General features: G+C 36.3%; 2 protein-coding genes across 2 annotated transcripts; one reads left to right on the forward strand and one right to left on the reverse strand.

Moving 5' to 3' along the window:
* The first annotated feature begins 7,278 nt into the window (after positions 1–7,278).
* LOC133871462 (small ribosomal subunit protein eS8) lies at positions 7,279–10,867 on the forward strand. The gene is made up of 5 exons (XM_062308909.1): positions 7,279–7,433; positions 7,536–7,608; positions 8,556–8,886; positions 10,341–10,510; positions 10,598–10,867. Exons 1-5 carry the CDS (start codon positions 7,430–7,432, stop codon positions 10,680–10,682), a joined length of 663 nt encoding a protein of 220 aa, XP_062164893.1. The 5' UTR covers positions 7,279–7,429; the 3' UTR covers positions 10,683–10,867.
* A 1,450-nt stretch (positions 10,868–12,317) lies between these two features.
* On the reverse strand, positions 12,318–16,899 carry LOC133858489 (peptidyl-prolyl cis-trans isomerase FKBP62-like). Its single transcript, XM_062293964.1, has 13 exons — positions 16,501–16,899; positions 16,315–16,401; positions 15,010–15,270; positions 14,843–14,917; positions 14,674–14,754; positions 14,386–14,580; positions 14,187–14,273; positions 13,861–14,036; positions 13,615–13,737; positions 13,348–13,494; positions 13,129–13,256; positions 12,680–12,800; positions 12,318–12,583 (listed from the first exon to the last, which is right to left on the reverse strand). The coding sequence occupies exons 1-13, from the start codon at positions 16,685–16,687 to the stop codon at positions 12,530–12,532; spliced, it is 1,722 nt and encodes a 573-aa protein (XP_062149948.1). The 5' UTR covers positions 16,688–16,899; the 3' UTR covers positions 12,318–12,529.
* Between the last annotated feature and the right edge of the window lie 495 nt (positions 16,900–17,394).

Below are 17,394 nucleotides of genomic sequence, written 5' to 3' on the forward strand. Positions count from 1 at the left end.
TAATACTTTGGGATTCAATTTTTTGTATTTTTTTTTTTTTACCATAATTGAGACTTTTTTTTTTTTTTTGATAACATGAAATTCATAGAATTAATCAAGAGCTCTCATCAATTACAATAGGAAGGATAAAGGGAGGACACTCCCCCACCCGCTTAAAGTTTAAAGACTAATTCAAAGCAGTTTTAGCTAATACATGAACTGCCTTATTTGCTCCACGTTTAACGTGCCTAACTGCAAAAGAGCTGAACTCCTGAAGTTTAGAACGAATGTACTCAATGACCTGACCATACTAGTTCCAACAAGGAAAATCTTGGCACACAACATTGACAACAGTAAGACAGCCACCTTCAAACATGACACGACCAAAACTTTGATCGTTACACATCTGAATCGCCCTCCACAAAGCCACAGCCTCCGTCGTACTCGAGTCATGGACCTGAGGAATAACTTGTGCCAACGCTGCTATCACTTTCCCTATTCCATCCCGTAAAACTGCTCCTATTCCCATGGTCCTCAACGATGCATTAAGGGCCGCATCCCAATTCAGCTTCAGTAAACCCCCCGAGGGAGGCACCCACCGAAAAACCTCATGTCTCCATTTGAGAAACCATTATGTCAGAGCCACCCCTGTGCATGGTGTAATTAGCCAGAGTTTCTTAAGTCTGGAACACCACCTACTGGGAGGAGAGAAGCCCCTGTCAAGGACTAATGAATTCCGTCAAAGCTACAATAGTCTAGCTACGGTTAAGGCAAAAATAAAATCATCTTCATTCAACATCTTCATTCAACATCTCCCATACCTGTTTAAACAAACCCATCCCACCACTCTCCTGCAAAGCAAGGTTTTGCACCGACCATAATTGAGACTTAATTAAAGAGTATTGACTAACCATTTTACCATCATTAGAGCCTTAAAATATTTGTTATTAATCAAAACTTAATTATATTATTACTAATTAGGGCTACATTCCATTGAGGGCGGCCGCCTAATAAACCTAGCCATTGAGCCGGCCATGTCAATCTCAAAACAATCAAAATCTAATTATTATTTCTATCATTAAAGACAACTCAACCATCAATTTAACTTTTTTCATAAAAACCGAACCCTCAAAATCTCAACATATTATCCACCCATTCGAAATTCATCCAATAAAATTCACAGAACACCAAGGGTTAAAATCTTTAAGCACTACATGTATGTGTGCTGCTATGTTTCTCCATCCCAACGAATGTCCATTAACAGTTTGATCCCAACTTAACATAAAAAAAATCCATACATATTGAGACTAAAATTAAATACATGCAATGAGTTAAAGGATTATTAATATAAAAGAGGATTACCCATTTAGAGATTAACTCAAACTAGTACCAAATATCGACCAAACTTTTTTGGGTGTCCGAAAGGGAAATTTAAATTTTCACAAAAACACCACAAATTCTATGGGTATCACTAAAAAACATAAATACATTATAACACCCCTGAATTTTTCTCCCAACTATGAAGAATATAGACTATTTTGGGCTAGACAAAAGCCCAAATTTTTTAGGGCTAGATATTTTTAGGAAAAAAAAAAAAAAAACCTCACTCATCGGCGTAGTCGCTCATCCTTTGTTTCGATAGTTATTGATTTCCTCATTCTAAAGCTTTCATCTTCTATATATTTTACTTCAAATGTTGAATTTTGGTGAATAATTAGAAGATTAAGCTTCTTGTTTGAGATGCTCATAGGATGGTTTCGGTTGATATGAGAAATTTTAGGATGATTATATTATCCTATGGTTATCTAGAGTTCTAGTGTATTTGTACTAGAATAAATGAAAAGGCTTGAAAATTTTCCACAACTCGGGCTTTTATATAATGTGTATGACATTATTTTTCGCTCTATGATCAAGGTTAAATATAATTAGTAGCACTTTCAGTTGCCAATGTTAGGGTAAAAATATAATTTAATTATACGAGTTAAGCGAGTTGACACCAATTTGACCAATTTATTAATAATGTCTTATTTGGTTGATTTGAACCTTATTACGCTAAGTTTTTCGTATTGAGTTCACAGAATATGTCAAATATTACCCATCCTACCGTCTAGCCTTAGTGATTATCTCTCTACCACTATAGCCGGAGTGCAAAGAAGGTGACAATTTGACTTTCTTTGGCCAAATCACCATAAATTAGTCAATTTTAGATCATGTTTGTAGTCAATCTATCCTACCTCTGAAGCACCAGTTAATCCTCCAAAAGTCCTAGAAAACCTAAATTATAGCCAAAACCGCATGCCACCCATGATCCAAGGCGGCCAAAATTTCAAAATTTTCCTACATTGATCACGTAGAGATATGTCTTCTGATGTGTTCTTTTTATTTTATAATATCAATTTGAAATTTTTTCTTTTACTATGTATTTTTTATGTGCTAGATATAATAATGGTTGTAAAATTTGATGTTAATAAAATTGGTAAAATAAAGGCTAAAGGAACTTATCGGAAAAGAGGAAAGCGCATGAGGCGTGTTTGAAAAATTACCAAAAAATCTAATGGAAATAGCGTATTAGATGCCTAGAGCATGAATAAGAAATAGGGTAATGATATTATGTGATTTAACATACGATATTTTATCATTTATCAACTATATGACCATAACGATACATATATATATATATATATATATATATATATATATATATATATATATATATATATATTGGAAATTTTAGGCCTTCATTAAGATCATCATCAAACATTACAAGTCTTCGAAGTTATAGAATCATTAATAAGATTTGGGTATTCTTCCATCCATATTTTGTAACACCCCCGAGAATTAACTAACATATAGTGAACTTGATGCGCCTCCCAATACTCATTTACAAGCCCTAATAGATATATCTAACTAGTTAACCTTGTATACAAAAAAATAGCGAAAATAATTGAAACATACACAAGATAACATCTAAATAATTCCATAAAACATAAAATATCATGAGCAAATACTAAAAGTCTCAAAAATTAAACTTAATAACCAAAATATTACAATTCTCAAAATAACTTCAAATCATCAATAGGTAAAGGAAACTCCAACATAATAAAAGTCTCAACTAAACATCATATATTACGGTCGAGCCTTAATAAGAAGAATCAAATAAAGAATCCCGATCATCTCGCTATGCATATTTGACAAAGCACCGGCTCACACCGTCGTGGACAACTCACGTGAGTCTGATAAGGACAAACAATATCTTCCTTGATTGGGTCCCTAATTCTATGGAAATTATTAGACAAAGTCATGTGATAGACAAAATCCTGAGATATGTTTTAAGTATATGTTACAATATATGCGATCCTTTCCTTATACTGTATCATTCTTGGTTTGAGAAGATTGAACCAATGAATATCTTTACCATGTATACCCTATTGTACAACCTCTGTATATTGCAATAGAAATACTCTCTATCGTCGCCTTGAGATAGAGTTTATCAAAACGTTTTTAATATTACCGTCGTTATCCCACATGCTCTATAACTACTCATAGTCTAGCTCCTCAAAATATGATATGGACTATGTCCTCCACAAGTACATACAGTCTCAAATGGGCTTACCATCTAGTTGCTGACTAACTGCAAAACATAATTGTATTTCACAGATGGAAATAAAAATCAAGTGAAAGTCCGTGACTTAGTGAAATAAAATCACATAAAAGACAATTGTCCATCTCGTGAACTCATAGTTTAACAAAAAAATGTTTTCGCATTAAAATACGTCATTGTGTAAGGCATATTATATTAGTAAAGACGTATGTAATGTATTATAATTATAAATACATGATAGATTATGATCACACCGTTATAGCTCAATTCCATATAGTTTATTCGGACCCTTACCCATTATCGATAAGGTTTATGTGTTCTCTAAAGAACCTCTAGTACAATACCAATGCCTCAATACGCACAAACTAGCAGTCAACATAAAATAATTACTCTGGCTTTGACCTCGGGCAGCCACACTTCTAATAATGTCATATGGTCGTGACCACCATGCGTAATGGTTGCACTGGTCACTCAATTGACCTCTTGGATCGGAGCCAATGGCATAACATAAAATAAAACTAACCGAACCATAGGGCTTTACCCATATATTGGTAGCCCATGACACAAGGTAATGTCATGCGATACAACTTATTTGAACTTTATTTTATATGCATGCATGATAAAATACTTACACGAGCTCATCTCATAAACTTAGTTATATCCAATACACCAAATAAATAGTTCATGTGTTTATAAAGTATAGTTCGTGCAAATAAAAGTCATGTACAGTTTCGTTCATATGAACATAGTATGCTAAAAATGATGCCTAGTATCAATGTGAGGTTCACTCACTTGAGTCATAGAAAAAGTCCTCAAAACTAATATCAAACTCTCTACTGTGGTCCTCCGCAAAAACCCTAGTGTTAGCCAACTATCTACCTATCTATGACAAAAAACTAACATGGTTCTGAAACAGCCTGAGATCATTACCAAACCCAAAAATGACCCTACCAAACCCTAGGATGAGTCATACGATTTCTGAAAATTCTAAGGGTTCAATCTACTCAACATCTACGGTCTAAAACAATAAAAACAAACTCATACAATTTACGGTTTCTAAACAACCCAAACAATGTCATCAATACGAAACAATAATCAAATACACGAGAAAACGCATCGTACATACTGACCTATGGAGAAAAACCATGCAACAACGAATAACTTGTTAAACAAGACGTCTCACTAACACTGTGAGCCTTAGAAACTCCCAAATACAACCACAAATTAAAGAAACAACACGTCTCTCTTCAACTCGATACTCCAATAACCTGTGAGAACCTTGGAATTTGTGTAAATAGGTTGAGAGAATCTTAAGGATGATTTTTTCTTTTCTTTTTTTGTTTAAAAAAGAAAAGATGTTAAGGATGATTTAATAGGCTTTAGAAAACCTTAAAATCGCATTTAGAAGTAAGATGATTGTTCTTGTAAAAGGGATGATCAATCTTTAGGGTTTATGAACCCCTGAGATCAATCCTTCATGTTAGGTCAAAAAATTAATTATGAACCATCCAAATCTGATTCCAACTAACCCTAGGGTCCACAATATTGTATCTTTAATTGGGTTAGGATTAGGGTATTACATATTTGCTATGAAGATTGTCGAAGTGCCACATTCATCAAATGATGTATTGCCATGTTTACTTCTATTTTGACATGCATCATTACCGTGATCGCAGACTGTGAAGTATTTTGTAGCAAGTATAGTAATTTAATTAATGATTCAAAGATAACGCATGTATTATTTCAGAGCATCGCCCTTCAATATAATATTATGTATTCCTAGATCTCTACCAAATTTTACCTCCTTACATGCTGCAAAAGCCTTTGCAACAATTGGGTCAGTTATATACGGCTTGGTTGAGCACATGATTTCTAGGACCTTTCCCTCATGGTCTTTAACAATTACGCACATGCCAATCACCTTTAGTGTCTCATCAATAGCCGCATCCCAATTAATTTGGATCACACAACAAGGGGTAACCATCCATCTTGGTAATAGTGTATTTACAGTATGCGCCACTTTAATTTTCGTCTTCATCCACTACTTTGCACTTCTTACAAGTTGGGCAAGGTGTATGGGATCTTATCCAAATACCATTATATTTATGCGGAGCCAAATTATTCTGTCTACTGTGACCATTAATTCAAACTGCTCATTGTCAAGCTTTTTTAATAGTTCGCTTTACTATATGAATAAAATCCCCTTAACTGTTGGAACATTTTTGAATTTTTTTAATGTAACCCCCTCACAAATCATTTGATGATGGACATCGCCACATAATATGACATGTAGTTTACACCTCCACTCCACAAATTGGGCACAAATAATTGTTAGTAATCATTTTTTTTTAAAAAAAAATATATTTTCTTTGGTTGATGCCAAATAATTGCATGCCTTCCAAATAAACGTTTTCAGCACATTCAAGACATTTAGATTCAAAAACATTTTCCACACATTGCTATACACAAAGGCATTGGAGTTTTCACCCAAAGCTTCTATGAATCTATTTTTTTTCATATGGTATGCACTTTTTATTGAAAATTTTCATGTTGACGCACCGCTCCAAATTAATTGATTAGTTTGTCTATTGGTATTGATCGCCCTACTGCATATTCTTTTGAGCTCCATCTTCATTAAAAATCTCATTTACTAGAGGCACGGTCCACCACCTAATATTAATTTATTAGAGGCACGTTCTACTACCTAGTATCTTCGTCAATGAGTTCCTTGACTCTTTCATTCTTGTCCAACCTTGTGACAGACGCACCGTAAAGGTTGACGGATTTAGGAACCATTTGTCGTCCCAAATTATGATATTATACCTATCCCCCACATGTCACACAAGCCTTGCCTTTAGGAGATCCTTGGCATGCCATATACTTATTCATGCATAGGATGACCTATGTCCTGAAAGAGAATCTAAGAAATTTTATCACGGGTAACATTTCTCATTAAAAATTTACACCACCAACGTATCTAGCATTTGGACCAAATGTCACCCTTGCTTAGCCAACATAACTCTTTTAAAACATTCAAATTTTCTAAACCCTAAGCCAAATATAGATTTTGAACACCCCAATTTAGCCCAATTCATCCAAATAATTTTTGACTCATTATCCTTATGTATCCACTAGAAACGGGCATCAACAAATTAATTTATTTACACAAAAATTTTAGCAATTGGAACACACTTATATTATATGTTGGAATAACTTGAATTACCGCATTGAGGATAGTCTTTTTTTTATTTTTGCTTGTGATTAATTTTTTTTTTCCTTCCACTCATTAATACTGCTCCATATTTGCTCCTTTATATTATATATTATATGTTGGAATAACTTGAATTACCGCATCGAGAATAGTATTTTTTTTTGCCTGTGATTAATTTTATTTTTTCCTTTCGCTCATTAATACAGATCCATATTCGCTCCCTTATATTCTTGAAGGTGATTTTCCAACAACAGGCAACTACAAATCAAGAAAAATGTTATATGTAATTAAACAGACATACTTCCCATTAATTAATATATATGATTACGATATATACTAATTAAAATTAAATATGTTTCGACAAAAAATATATATAATTTTTTTTTGATACTTACCAAATCGTATCCGGTTGCAACAGGAGGATAGGGAAGTAGACTTGGATCGGGTCGGACTGTGACTGATATATAAGCGGAATGACGAAACCAACCTCGCTTGTCAACCTTCTTAAAAACTAGGGTTTCCGCATATAAAAGCCACCATCTAAAACACAGCAGGAGGCGCTGAAGGTGAGCCGAAGTAGGCAGAGTCGCTAGAAGAAGCAGGCCTCGTGCCCTCGATCTCTCTCACCCTCTGCAACCATGGGTAACGCAATCATCCCCGAATCTCTCTCTTTCTCTCTCTCTCTCTCTCGCTCGCTCGTTTGCTCGATCGCTAATGGAGGTCTGTGGTTGTTATAAATGGCAGGTATCTCGCGTGACTCGATGCACAAGAGGCGTGCCACTGGAGGCAAGAAGAAGGCATGGAGGAAGAAGAGAAAGTAATACGGCCCACCCTTTCTCACTCACTTATTTATTTAATTATTTATATTATAAGTGAAATATTCTCTTGCACTCTGTTTGGCTGGTCCGAAACGGTACGGGGATTTCCAATACCAATTTCCCTTAACCTCTGTTATTCTCTTCTTACGTTTTATGAGCATCCCACACAGGGCATTCACATTTCTCTTGTCGGTTGTCGTAGATCTGTTAGGAACTCTGTCTTCGTTCTGTCTATGGAAATCTGGATATCTGGTTATTTGGGGTTGCCTGATTCTTAAAATCAATGAATAGTTCTTATCCAAAGATGTGTTTGTGTTTGCGTTTCGATTTTCTTGCCTTAATTTGCTGCTGAAGTCTGGTTATTTGCTTAGAACGTGTAGGAGATGGTTAATTTTTACTCTGTTTCAGTCACAAAACAGCTCTTGACCTAGTTTCATTTGTTTTGATTCTTTGTTTATTTTGTTATTTCTTCGTTCCCTTGTCCTGATGCTAAGGATTCTTGCAATTTTGATTATTTGTATCGCGGTTTCCGATCTTGCCTAGTGTGGTGTATCTAAGCATGCGAATTGTTTGTTTGTTTGTAGTCACTGAACTTACGCTCAGTCATTTCCGAGTCATTTTATGATAGTGTTACATGGTTTATATTCTAATACTAAAGCCGAGTATTGGACTTAAAATTTCTGGGGAAGAAAGGCTTACTTCTCCTACTTTTGTTTTGCCACCAAATCCATATGTTATATTGCCAAATGTGTGATGCTACCACTTAAATTTATAATTTTTGATGTACTCAAAATTAATATAGTACCAGTAAGATAAAGCAGTTAGGTTCCTGAATTTCAGGACAGATGAGATGTCTGATTTGACTTTTTCCTGCTATACAACTAATTTTTTCTTTGCTGCAATGCTCATGAGTTTTGTTTTTATTTTTTTAATTTGACTTGTGCAGGTATGAGCTTGGCCGTCAGCCTGCAAATACTAAGCTCTCAAGTAACAAGACTGTGAGGCGAATTCGTGTTAGAGGAGGCAATGTGAAATGGAGAGCCCTCAGATTGGATACTGGGAATTACTCATGGGGTAGTGAAACTGTCACCCGTAAAACACGTATCCTGGATGTTGTTTACAATGCTTCAAACAATGAGCTTGTCAGAACGCAAACTCTGGTGAAAAGTGCCATTGTTCAGGTGGATGTTGCCCCATTCAGAGCGTGGTACCTTCAGCATTATGGAGTGGACATTGGTAGGAAGAAGAAGGCAGCTGCTAAGAAGGACACTCCTGAGGTACTATAAATGCTTTCTCCCAAATTATTTGCTTTTATTTAGATTAGTTATTATATGATGTAAAACTGACTGTGACTATAACATAAGAGTACAGTAAAATGTTAATTTCAGAAGTTCTGATTTAGCAATTTGTTTTGCCTTACTAATGCACATAAAATGTTTGCAAATGCAAATGCACCTCTCGTCCTTGTCTACTCTATTATATAGTTAATAGATATTATTTTCTGACTCTGCTTTTTAAATATTTAGTGAATTGTCTGGTAGTAAATGCCAGTACATTGATGGCATTTTCCCTTGTTTCTGTTGGCAAATTCTGCAAAGATCCTGAAGCAACCAGGTGTAATAGTAAGGGGGATCTTTTCCGAAAATATGGGTGTCTGATACTCTTATTCTGTTTTAGAAAGTTGTATGTTAATGGACTTAGGTTGCTGTGTTGCTTTGGGTGTTGCATTTAGCTTCCTTGACTATGACTACTTCTAACATCTTACTGGTAGTGATGCTATAATTCAGTTAGGTGATGGTAGCTACTAACATTCTAGGTGCTTTTTTATTTTTTTATTTTTTTTTGGGATGGGGGTTAGTTAGACTATTGTGGCGGGTGAATGTGGTGATTTTGCTTCTAAAGTTATGTTCAGTACAGGCTTTTGTGATGGTAGTCATGCATGAACTATGTTGTAATTATCTTATGAATCAAACTAAATAGTACAGTCTTTTACAAATGTAGCTGAGCATCATGTCTCTACTAGCAATTACTTGCATCTACTTCTACTTTGTAGTCCCTTAAGTGGAGGAAATGTGGTGGGGGTATAAGTTTTCTCTGATTGGTTGATGTAATTGACAAGTCTCGCTGGATGAGTTTGTCTAATATACTTGATCTGTTTCACAAAATTGATTCTTTTGGTTATTAGTTCTTTAGGTTATTAGGACGTTGGACCAATTTATCATTGCCAGCTTATTCTTTGTTCTTAGATATTGACAACTATGCGATACAACAGTTTAATTTTATTGGCCCACATTGGAAGTCTGTAACCTATGATAAGTGACAAAATCCCTGGATTAATATTAGTGGCGTGTACCCAGTTTAAAAATGGGATTTAGAGATGTCATTGTTACGGGGGATCCTTCTACTCTAATATCTTCCTTGTCTTTAGTTGTTGATTTAATTATAATGTATGAATACAACCCCTTCTATTTGTTCTGAATTCAAAGCCTGCCATTTCATTGATATTGGGGGTTCTTCCTTTCCCAATGCATGAATGGAGCCTTCTTTTTTGATATCTTCATTTATTGAGCTGCAATGTAACTCTAATGATGACTTATGAACTGTACATTTCTGTACTGTAAGTGCGGTTTTTTCTCTAGCATAGTGCCATGTGATATTTCTCTGTCCATCTGTTTTTATAGTTTATATTATAATATTTTGAAATAACAAGTTCCATCATATCACTAAGCAGGAAGGAGAAGGAACTACAGAGGAAACCAAGAAGAGTAACCATGTTGTCAGGAAGATTGAGAAGCGCCAGCAAGGCCGTAAACTTGATCCCCATATTGAAGAGCAGTTTAGTAGTGGTAGATTGTTGGCTTGCATCTCTTCTCGACCAGGCCAATGCGGTAGAGCTGATGGGTAAGTCAAAAGGTCTACTATTTTTTTTTTGTATTCAGCTTTCTGTGTCATCTGATTTTGTTAGCTCCCCATTTTTTTCCCTATCAGATACATCTTGGAAGGAAAAGAACTGGAGTTCTATATGAAGAAGATCCAGAGGAAGAAAGGCAAGGCTTCTGGTGCTGCTGCTTAAGCAGTTTATTAGTCATGCAGAGTCTGGTCTCTTTGTGACTTGTTTTAGTGCGTTTGTGTTCTGTTTAGATGGACCGATGTTTGTCCTTACTAATGCAACTCTCAAGATTTTGCTTGGCATGTCTAGTTGTTTCAAATTAGATGCTTTGACTATTTTATTATCCACAAGTAAGTTTTGAGCTAAAATAGCACATGCTGGGTGCTTGTCTCTTTATTGATCATTAGTACTATTTGTTATTGTTATAGCTGTGCCCCCTTGCTGCTGTTCGTGATATTTGAATTTGCTTTTGTTTTGTTGCTTTCTTTCTGTAATAATTGTAGTGCTTATTATTATTCCCAACTCCCAACTCCCAACTCATTATAATGCCCGCCTTCTATGGCATAGTTATTATTGGTTTTTAGATATTTCATCCCAACCACTTAGTCATTTACACACCCAATTTGGTACGAGGATGGAAAAGTGAGAGGGAGTAAGAGATAGAAATTATGAAAAAAAATGGGGAGCGAGGGAAGAGATTGTTATTCGACATTAAGGGTATTTGGTAGGAAACATCGAAAACTGAAAGGATAAAAAAACAAAAACACTCGTATTGCCTTTTTCTCTCCTTTTTTCTTCCCATTCTTTGAAGATCGAAGAATGGGCGTCGTTGTTGATGTATACGAGATGGTTCTATATATATATATATATATATATATATACTCTGTTAATTAAGAAAATGAGGTTCTTTGGATGACCTTCCGGAACCGCTTTCGCTATGGTTGCCCTCTCCACAGTCCCCACCGATAAGTTTGTCGTCATTCAGGTTGCTCTTCTTCCCTTTGGAAATTCTGCTGCTTAGGCCTACAAAGACCCAACGTGATTAAGCACACTCTCCCAACACATTGGAAAGGTACCGCTTTTGAAAAGCTTGGGAGAAAATCTGGAGCGCTACATAATAAGAGTTAGCTTTATGAAAGATTAGTGGATTTGATAGGAATTCGAGTTGTTCTATGAAATTAAATTGTTCCTAATGTAGGCACCAAAGACTAATCATCTTCTATTTGATTTGATCTTGCCAATCCCATGCGTAGCTGACTTCTTAAGTTTCGTTTATATTTGTGGTTTCAAAATATGCGAGCGCTAACGTGAAAGCCATTGCACATCCATTTTCTTGCCCTTTAGGCTTCACTAATAACATAAAAAGGGCACCACTTCTCTAATAACATCATGCTCTTATTAAAAATATCAATTTTAAGACATCATTGGAAAACATGATTTTTAAAATTTCTTGCTCCTTAGGCTTTACTAATAACATAGAAAGAACACCACTTTTCGAGTAACATCAAGCTCTTATTAAAAAGTATCAATTTTAAGACATCATTAAAAAACCTAATTTTTAAAAACCCAGTTAAAAAAATTTGATAAAACCGTAATTCGACCTTTAAAATCGTTTTTTGTTAATTAAAAAAAAATTGCCTGAAAACGAATCCTAAGAATATAGAGGCCAAAATTCTTTCCTATACGTTAGTTCTTTTGTTGCCCGGGCCATATAAATATTGAATATCTCTCACAACAGGTCAGCTATCTACTCTGGCTGGTGATCAGAGTCAAAAGTTTCAGATTTGTCTATTTTTCTCTCTCTAACTTATACAAATCTTAATCACAAAGCCTTGAGTTTTATTTGATTTTGAGCAGCCTTTTACACCTTATAGTAAACACATTACTTGGGTCTTTCTGGACCGTGACAATAACTACTAATATACATTCCACGACTCCTCACCAAATCCAACACACAGCCTCAATTCTTTAACCGTTGTTGCCTTGACTACAGAAGAGAGAAAGGGTCACTGAGAGGGGGCAGCTCTGTTTCATGCCTTGCCGTCAATGGTCATTGGCACTGGCTCCTGCTTTGCTTCTGCATTCTGCGCATACATGGTAGAAAAGCAAGTACTAAATAAGAGATCACAGATTTACAAAGACAAATCAAAGATAATGTTTATTTAAGGTTTTTAACTTACCGCTGATCTTGCTTGCTCATATTTGTTCATCTTTGTAAATATGCTGCCATAAAACTGGGCATCCTTCTTGTTATACTCTCTTACTTTCTCCTTCAAAATTTTGTATTCCAGTTTTACATCCCTGACAATACAACCAATATTTCAGTTTAGATCAACAACGTCAGCATCAAGTGAGTTTTGTTAGAGTATTAAGTTAAATTGAATTTTTTGACAAGAGTAAATAAGTTAAATTATTAAACAAGTTAAGGAAAAGTTTAAGGCCACACGGGAAGGAAAATGTTAGAATATATGAAGTAAATGATTAAATTCATCCATTCCTATAAACTTGGATTTTGGAATAAATAGTAATTTAACAAATTTAACGAGTCCAGGTAATTGAATATACACCAACAACCCTTTACAGTAGATCAGAAAACATATCCCATTATCCATGAAGCTGGTGAAAATACCTGTTATCTGGGTCTAGCTCAAGAGCCTTCTTGATATCCAGCTCTGCCAAATCCAAGTCAACAAGCTGTATGTATGCTTGCGCCCTCCTGTAAAGAGCTTTCACATTTCTACTGTCAAGTTCTAACACCTACATAAACACAAATCTCTAGATGTCAGCACATGAAACTGGAAGAAGTATAACACAATAATTATCAAACTAAAACAAAATACAAAGAGACCTTTGTACAAAGCTTCTCAGCCTGCTTGTAGTCTCCAAGTTTCAGCTTGCAGGCTGAATTGTTTAGATTGCAGGTGGTTTTAAGCACCTTCGCCTGCTGCTTCTCCTCATCACTGAAAGAAGAGTCATACTCGATGAACCTTATAGCCTGTGCAACAGAATGAAAGGTATTGTAAGCTAGTCCATATCCACAAGTGGGTAATATGGTATATATATCTTGAGCTTAAGCTTAGGTCAAATCAGAGATATTTTGAATTTTCATATATACCTTTTCATATCTCTTTGACGCTCTTTCATATCTACCAGTCTTGAACAATGCATTCCCTTCTTCCTTCTTCTTTCCAGCTGCTTCAATCTTCTCCTGCGTGTTCATATCCCAAGATTCCTTCTCCTACAGCCATTTACTCATAATTTAATAGATTAGATTATTCACTAAGCAATTGCTCCTGACGATTACCTCCCATCCAAAGAGGAGAAACATCTAATACAGATAAATGTAACACCTCACACTCACCTTAACAAAGGAGAGCAACTCAACTTCATAATGTACGATTGAATTGGCAGGAACAATTGCCAATTCTTGCTGTGTTTCAGATGGTCCAAAAGCATTCTCTGGTTGAATAGTCACCAGAGCAACTTCGCCTTTCTTCATGTTTTTCAAAGCTCTATCAAGACCATCAATAACTTGTTCTGGATAGAGATTGCAATCCAAAGCAATTAGCTATTTCGAATACTATCTAAAAATTACTAGAGAAAGAAAAACAAGGAAGATAAGCATGGAAGCAAATACACGTACAAGTGACAAATTAGAAAGAAACAAAAAAAAAAAATTGCCAATACCTTCATCGATTTTGAATTCGAATGGCTCTTCATCATGACCCTTCTTTGTAAAGATAGTCCCGTCATGCAACTTGCCAATTAGTTTCACTGAAACAGTGCAAGGACAATAACAAACTAAGTGGCACAAATTCACAAACATATTAAGGGCCCTAAAGTACCATAAATCTAACATATTGTTTCCAGTTTCCACCCACAATACCTTGAACAACTGCCCCATCATTTGGGCGCTCATATCCCTCTCCCTCCTTCAAGGTCTTTTTCAGAACTTTCTTGTCTTTGGTAATATCAGAAACAGCCTTCCAAGAGATCAACTCAAGAGTTATCTGGAGCGTGGCATCTGGAGGCACAGCAGCTTCGTCACCAGATGCCGGTCGACCCATCTCCCCAAATGCATCTAAAAATAATCAGCTAATACGATTAATAATTGCCACTAAGGTTATCAAAATAGAACACGTAAGTTAAATTAGTAGACAAGATCTGAGCTCACATTGTGGCTTCACTGTCAAGAGGACTTTCTCTCCTTTCTTCATTGTTTTCACAGCTTTTGCCAGGGCAGGGCAGAAATAGCCTGCATATGAAAAGAAACATTGCAGTCACTTGAAGTATCTAACTTAATGAGTGTCTGCGTGTGTGTACATATAGGAATGAAGACGGACCTTCACCAACAGTGAACTCCACCCCATCAGATTTCAAAATGAGTGTTCCATCTTCAAGCCGAGCTTCATACTTAACTGCAATAAAGAGAATGGTCAAATTATTAGTAGAAATTCATTTAAGTTGTGTATCAGTAATCAAAGGGAGAAGTACTGGATTGACAATATACCGAAAACTTCATCCAAGTCTTTTGGGTTCTCCCATTTCTCCCCTTCAGCAAGTATTTTCTTGAAAATGCCCCCATCTTTGCATATGTCCTTGACACTAGTCCAAGACAGCAACTCCACATCAAACTGAAGAGTGGCATTGGGTGGAATAGTTGGAGGGGATCCAGACTCGCCATAGGCCAACTCAGAAGGAATGGTGAAAATAGCCTTCTCACCCTTCTTCATGGTTTTAATACCTTCATCCCATCCCTTGATCACTTGTCCTGCAATAAATAAACATCAGCACGAGCTTGATCCTGAAAGCTAAATCCACAGACATGAAAAAAGAGGCAACAGGCCACACCAACTCAAAGCCACTCCATGAATAATAGCCAGGCAATTTTCCCAAGGGACAACTTATCACTCCTTTCCTTCTCAAGTCCTTTTGTGATGGCTTTGAACTCTTAACATTCCCAAGTTCTGGCGGGGTTTTAGGGTAATCAATACAACAATTTCACACAGAACAAAATTAGGATTCCGTTTTTTACTCCAAAAGAGATGGGAGGTTTGTCTTAATGGTGTAAATATATGAATAGAGCGTTAATTGCTAGTATTCATTGGGCAGTACACAAAAATAAAAATTGTGTATGAATCCAAGCCATGCATCAAAAATAATTAAAAAGAACGAGTCCAATACATTAAAAAGGCTCATGAGTTAGGAGAATTATCCCCCAAAAGCCATTAAAAATGGTGCATTAAACCATGAATTCCAGACCTCATAAAAGGTCGAGCATCCATTTCAATCCTATATACATGGGGTTCCAAATATTATTAAATCTTCACTCATTCTCTTATTCGTGAGGCAGCGAATTGTACTCTCAACTGCTGCCCATACTTTAGCTAAATATGCTTTGTCCTTGTCAACCGATTTGGTCTGGAAGGAGGAATGCTTCAAATGGATACTCTTCATCTAGTAAGGCCCATCAACAGGTTTTATAAGTATAATTGTTCACCTAGATCTTCAGTTGTAGCAACTAATTCTTCCCCAGCTAAAGGTCCAGAAAACATCTTTTGTCAAACTAAACTTTGATTGAGCTATCTAGAAAAAATTTGCTGCACTAACAGCAATGCGTCAACAAGATCATCAAGGTTCTTTCTGTCATGCTAGTACTCGTAAAATCCCTCTATTACAAACTCCTACATGTATCTACTAATGATTAAGAACCACCAAACCCAGCCAAACAGAGCCTGAAACACGAAGTTTGACTTGACAAATTCAAATGCAGAACACAAAAGCCAAAATGCCGAGTATTTGAGAGAAAAATTACCTTGGCCAAGCTTGAACTTGAACGGGGTCCCCCTATCACGGCTCGAGTCGAACTGAGTTCCATCTAGCAACGTCCCAGTATAATGAACTGCAAAAGCAACACCAACCCATCAACACAATCGCCCCACACACCCAAACAACAAACTCCCAATAAAATAAGATATAACCATTCAAGGCTTATGCAAACCTTCAACTTCGTCCCCTGTGCCAGGAGTCTCCCAGCCTTCACCCTCCTTGACCAGCTTCTTCTTCAGCCCGGTCTTCCCAATCTCCTTCTCTTCGCCCACCTTGAGAATCGGGCTAACAGGGTCATCCTCCGGAACGTCCATGTCCTCGTCCATGTTCGCGGTCGGGAACTCGAAGTCGTCATCCATGGCTAAGGCTGTAAACGGGTTTTGCAATGAATCAGAGAGAAAGCGAGAGAGATATCAGAGGCAACTAGCGCAATGCGAGAGTAATGCTTCCTTGGTATTGCCATGCCTGTGAGAGGCTGCCTTTTAATGGTGGCCGAGAGGAAAGGAAGGTCTCGTGGAGCGTCTAGAGAGTTCTGAAATCTCAAACAGTCTGGATTGTTCCAGACTCGGAACCGTCGCAAAGCCCGTTTGGTTAGTTTTGAAAAGTGTAAAAATTGGTAATTAATTTGGTGGGCTCGTATTTGAAAAAAAAAAAAAAGTTTCAATGTGGGGTTCACAGATTTTTTTATTTTTTATTTTTTAATATATATATATATATATACACGAAAATGAAATTACATCAAATTAGGGTTGGACGATCGAAAAAAAAACACTAAGAATGCAAGTACGCGGAGGCAATGCATCAAATTAAGACTCGGACCTATTGATTCTTAGCATGGATGCCAATAATCCAAGCCACCAGTAAAGGTGGTTAAAGGTGTATATTGAGTTATAAGGACTTAAACATCAGTTGCGTAACAAATATAGGGGACACAGAGAAGATATAGAAAACAAAACACCCAAAAATACAAAAGTGGAAAAATAAAAACTACACAGCATCTATAGGGAGGAGGTGCTGGGACTGGGAGTTCCCGACAAGTGTAAACCACATGCCAACATTGAAAGAC

The sequence above is a fragment of the Alnus glutinosa genome, chromosome 1 (genome assembly GCF_958979055.1).
Source record: "Alnus glutinosa chromosome 1, dhAlnGlut1.1, whole genome shotgun sequence".
In the NCBI taxonomy this organism is placed as follows: Eukaryota; Viridiplantae; Streptophyta; class Magnoliopsida; order Fagales; family Betulaceae; genus Alnus; species Alnus glutinosa.

Excerpts from the sequence above, each read along its gene's own strand:
- LOC133871462 (XM_062308909.1), top strand. Across the intron at positions 7,609-8,555 it reads GCATGGAGGAAGAAGAGAAA|GTATGAGCTTGGCCGTCAGC; the intron begins GTAATACGGCCC and ends TGACTTGTGCAG. Across the intron at positions 10,511-10,597 it reads CAATGCGGTAGAGCTGATGG|ATACATCTTGGAAGGAAAAG; the intron begins GTAAGTCAAAAG and ends TTTCCCTATCAG.
- LOC133858489 (XM_062293964.1), bottom strand. The coding sequence starts at position 16,687 with ATGGATGACGACTTCGAGTTCCCGACCGCGAACATGGACGAGGACATG. Across the intron at positions 13,495-13,614 it reads CGTCAAAGAGATATGAAAAG|GCTATAAGGTTCATCGAGTA; the intron begins GTATATATGAAA and ends TCTGTTGCACAG. Across the intron at positions 13,257-13,347 it reads CTGAGAAGCTTTGTACAAAG|GTGTTAGAACTTGACAGTAG; the intron begins GTCTCTTTGTAT and ends GTGTTTATGTAG.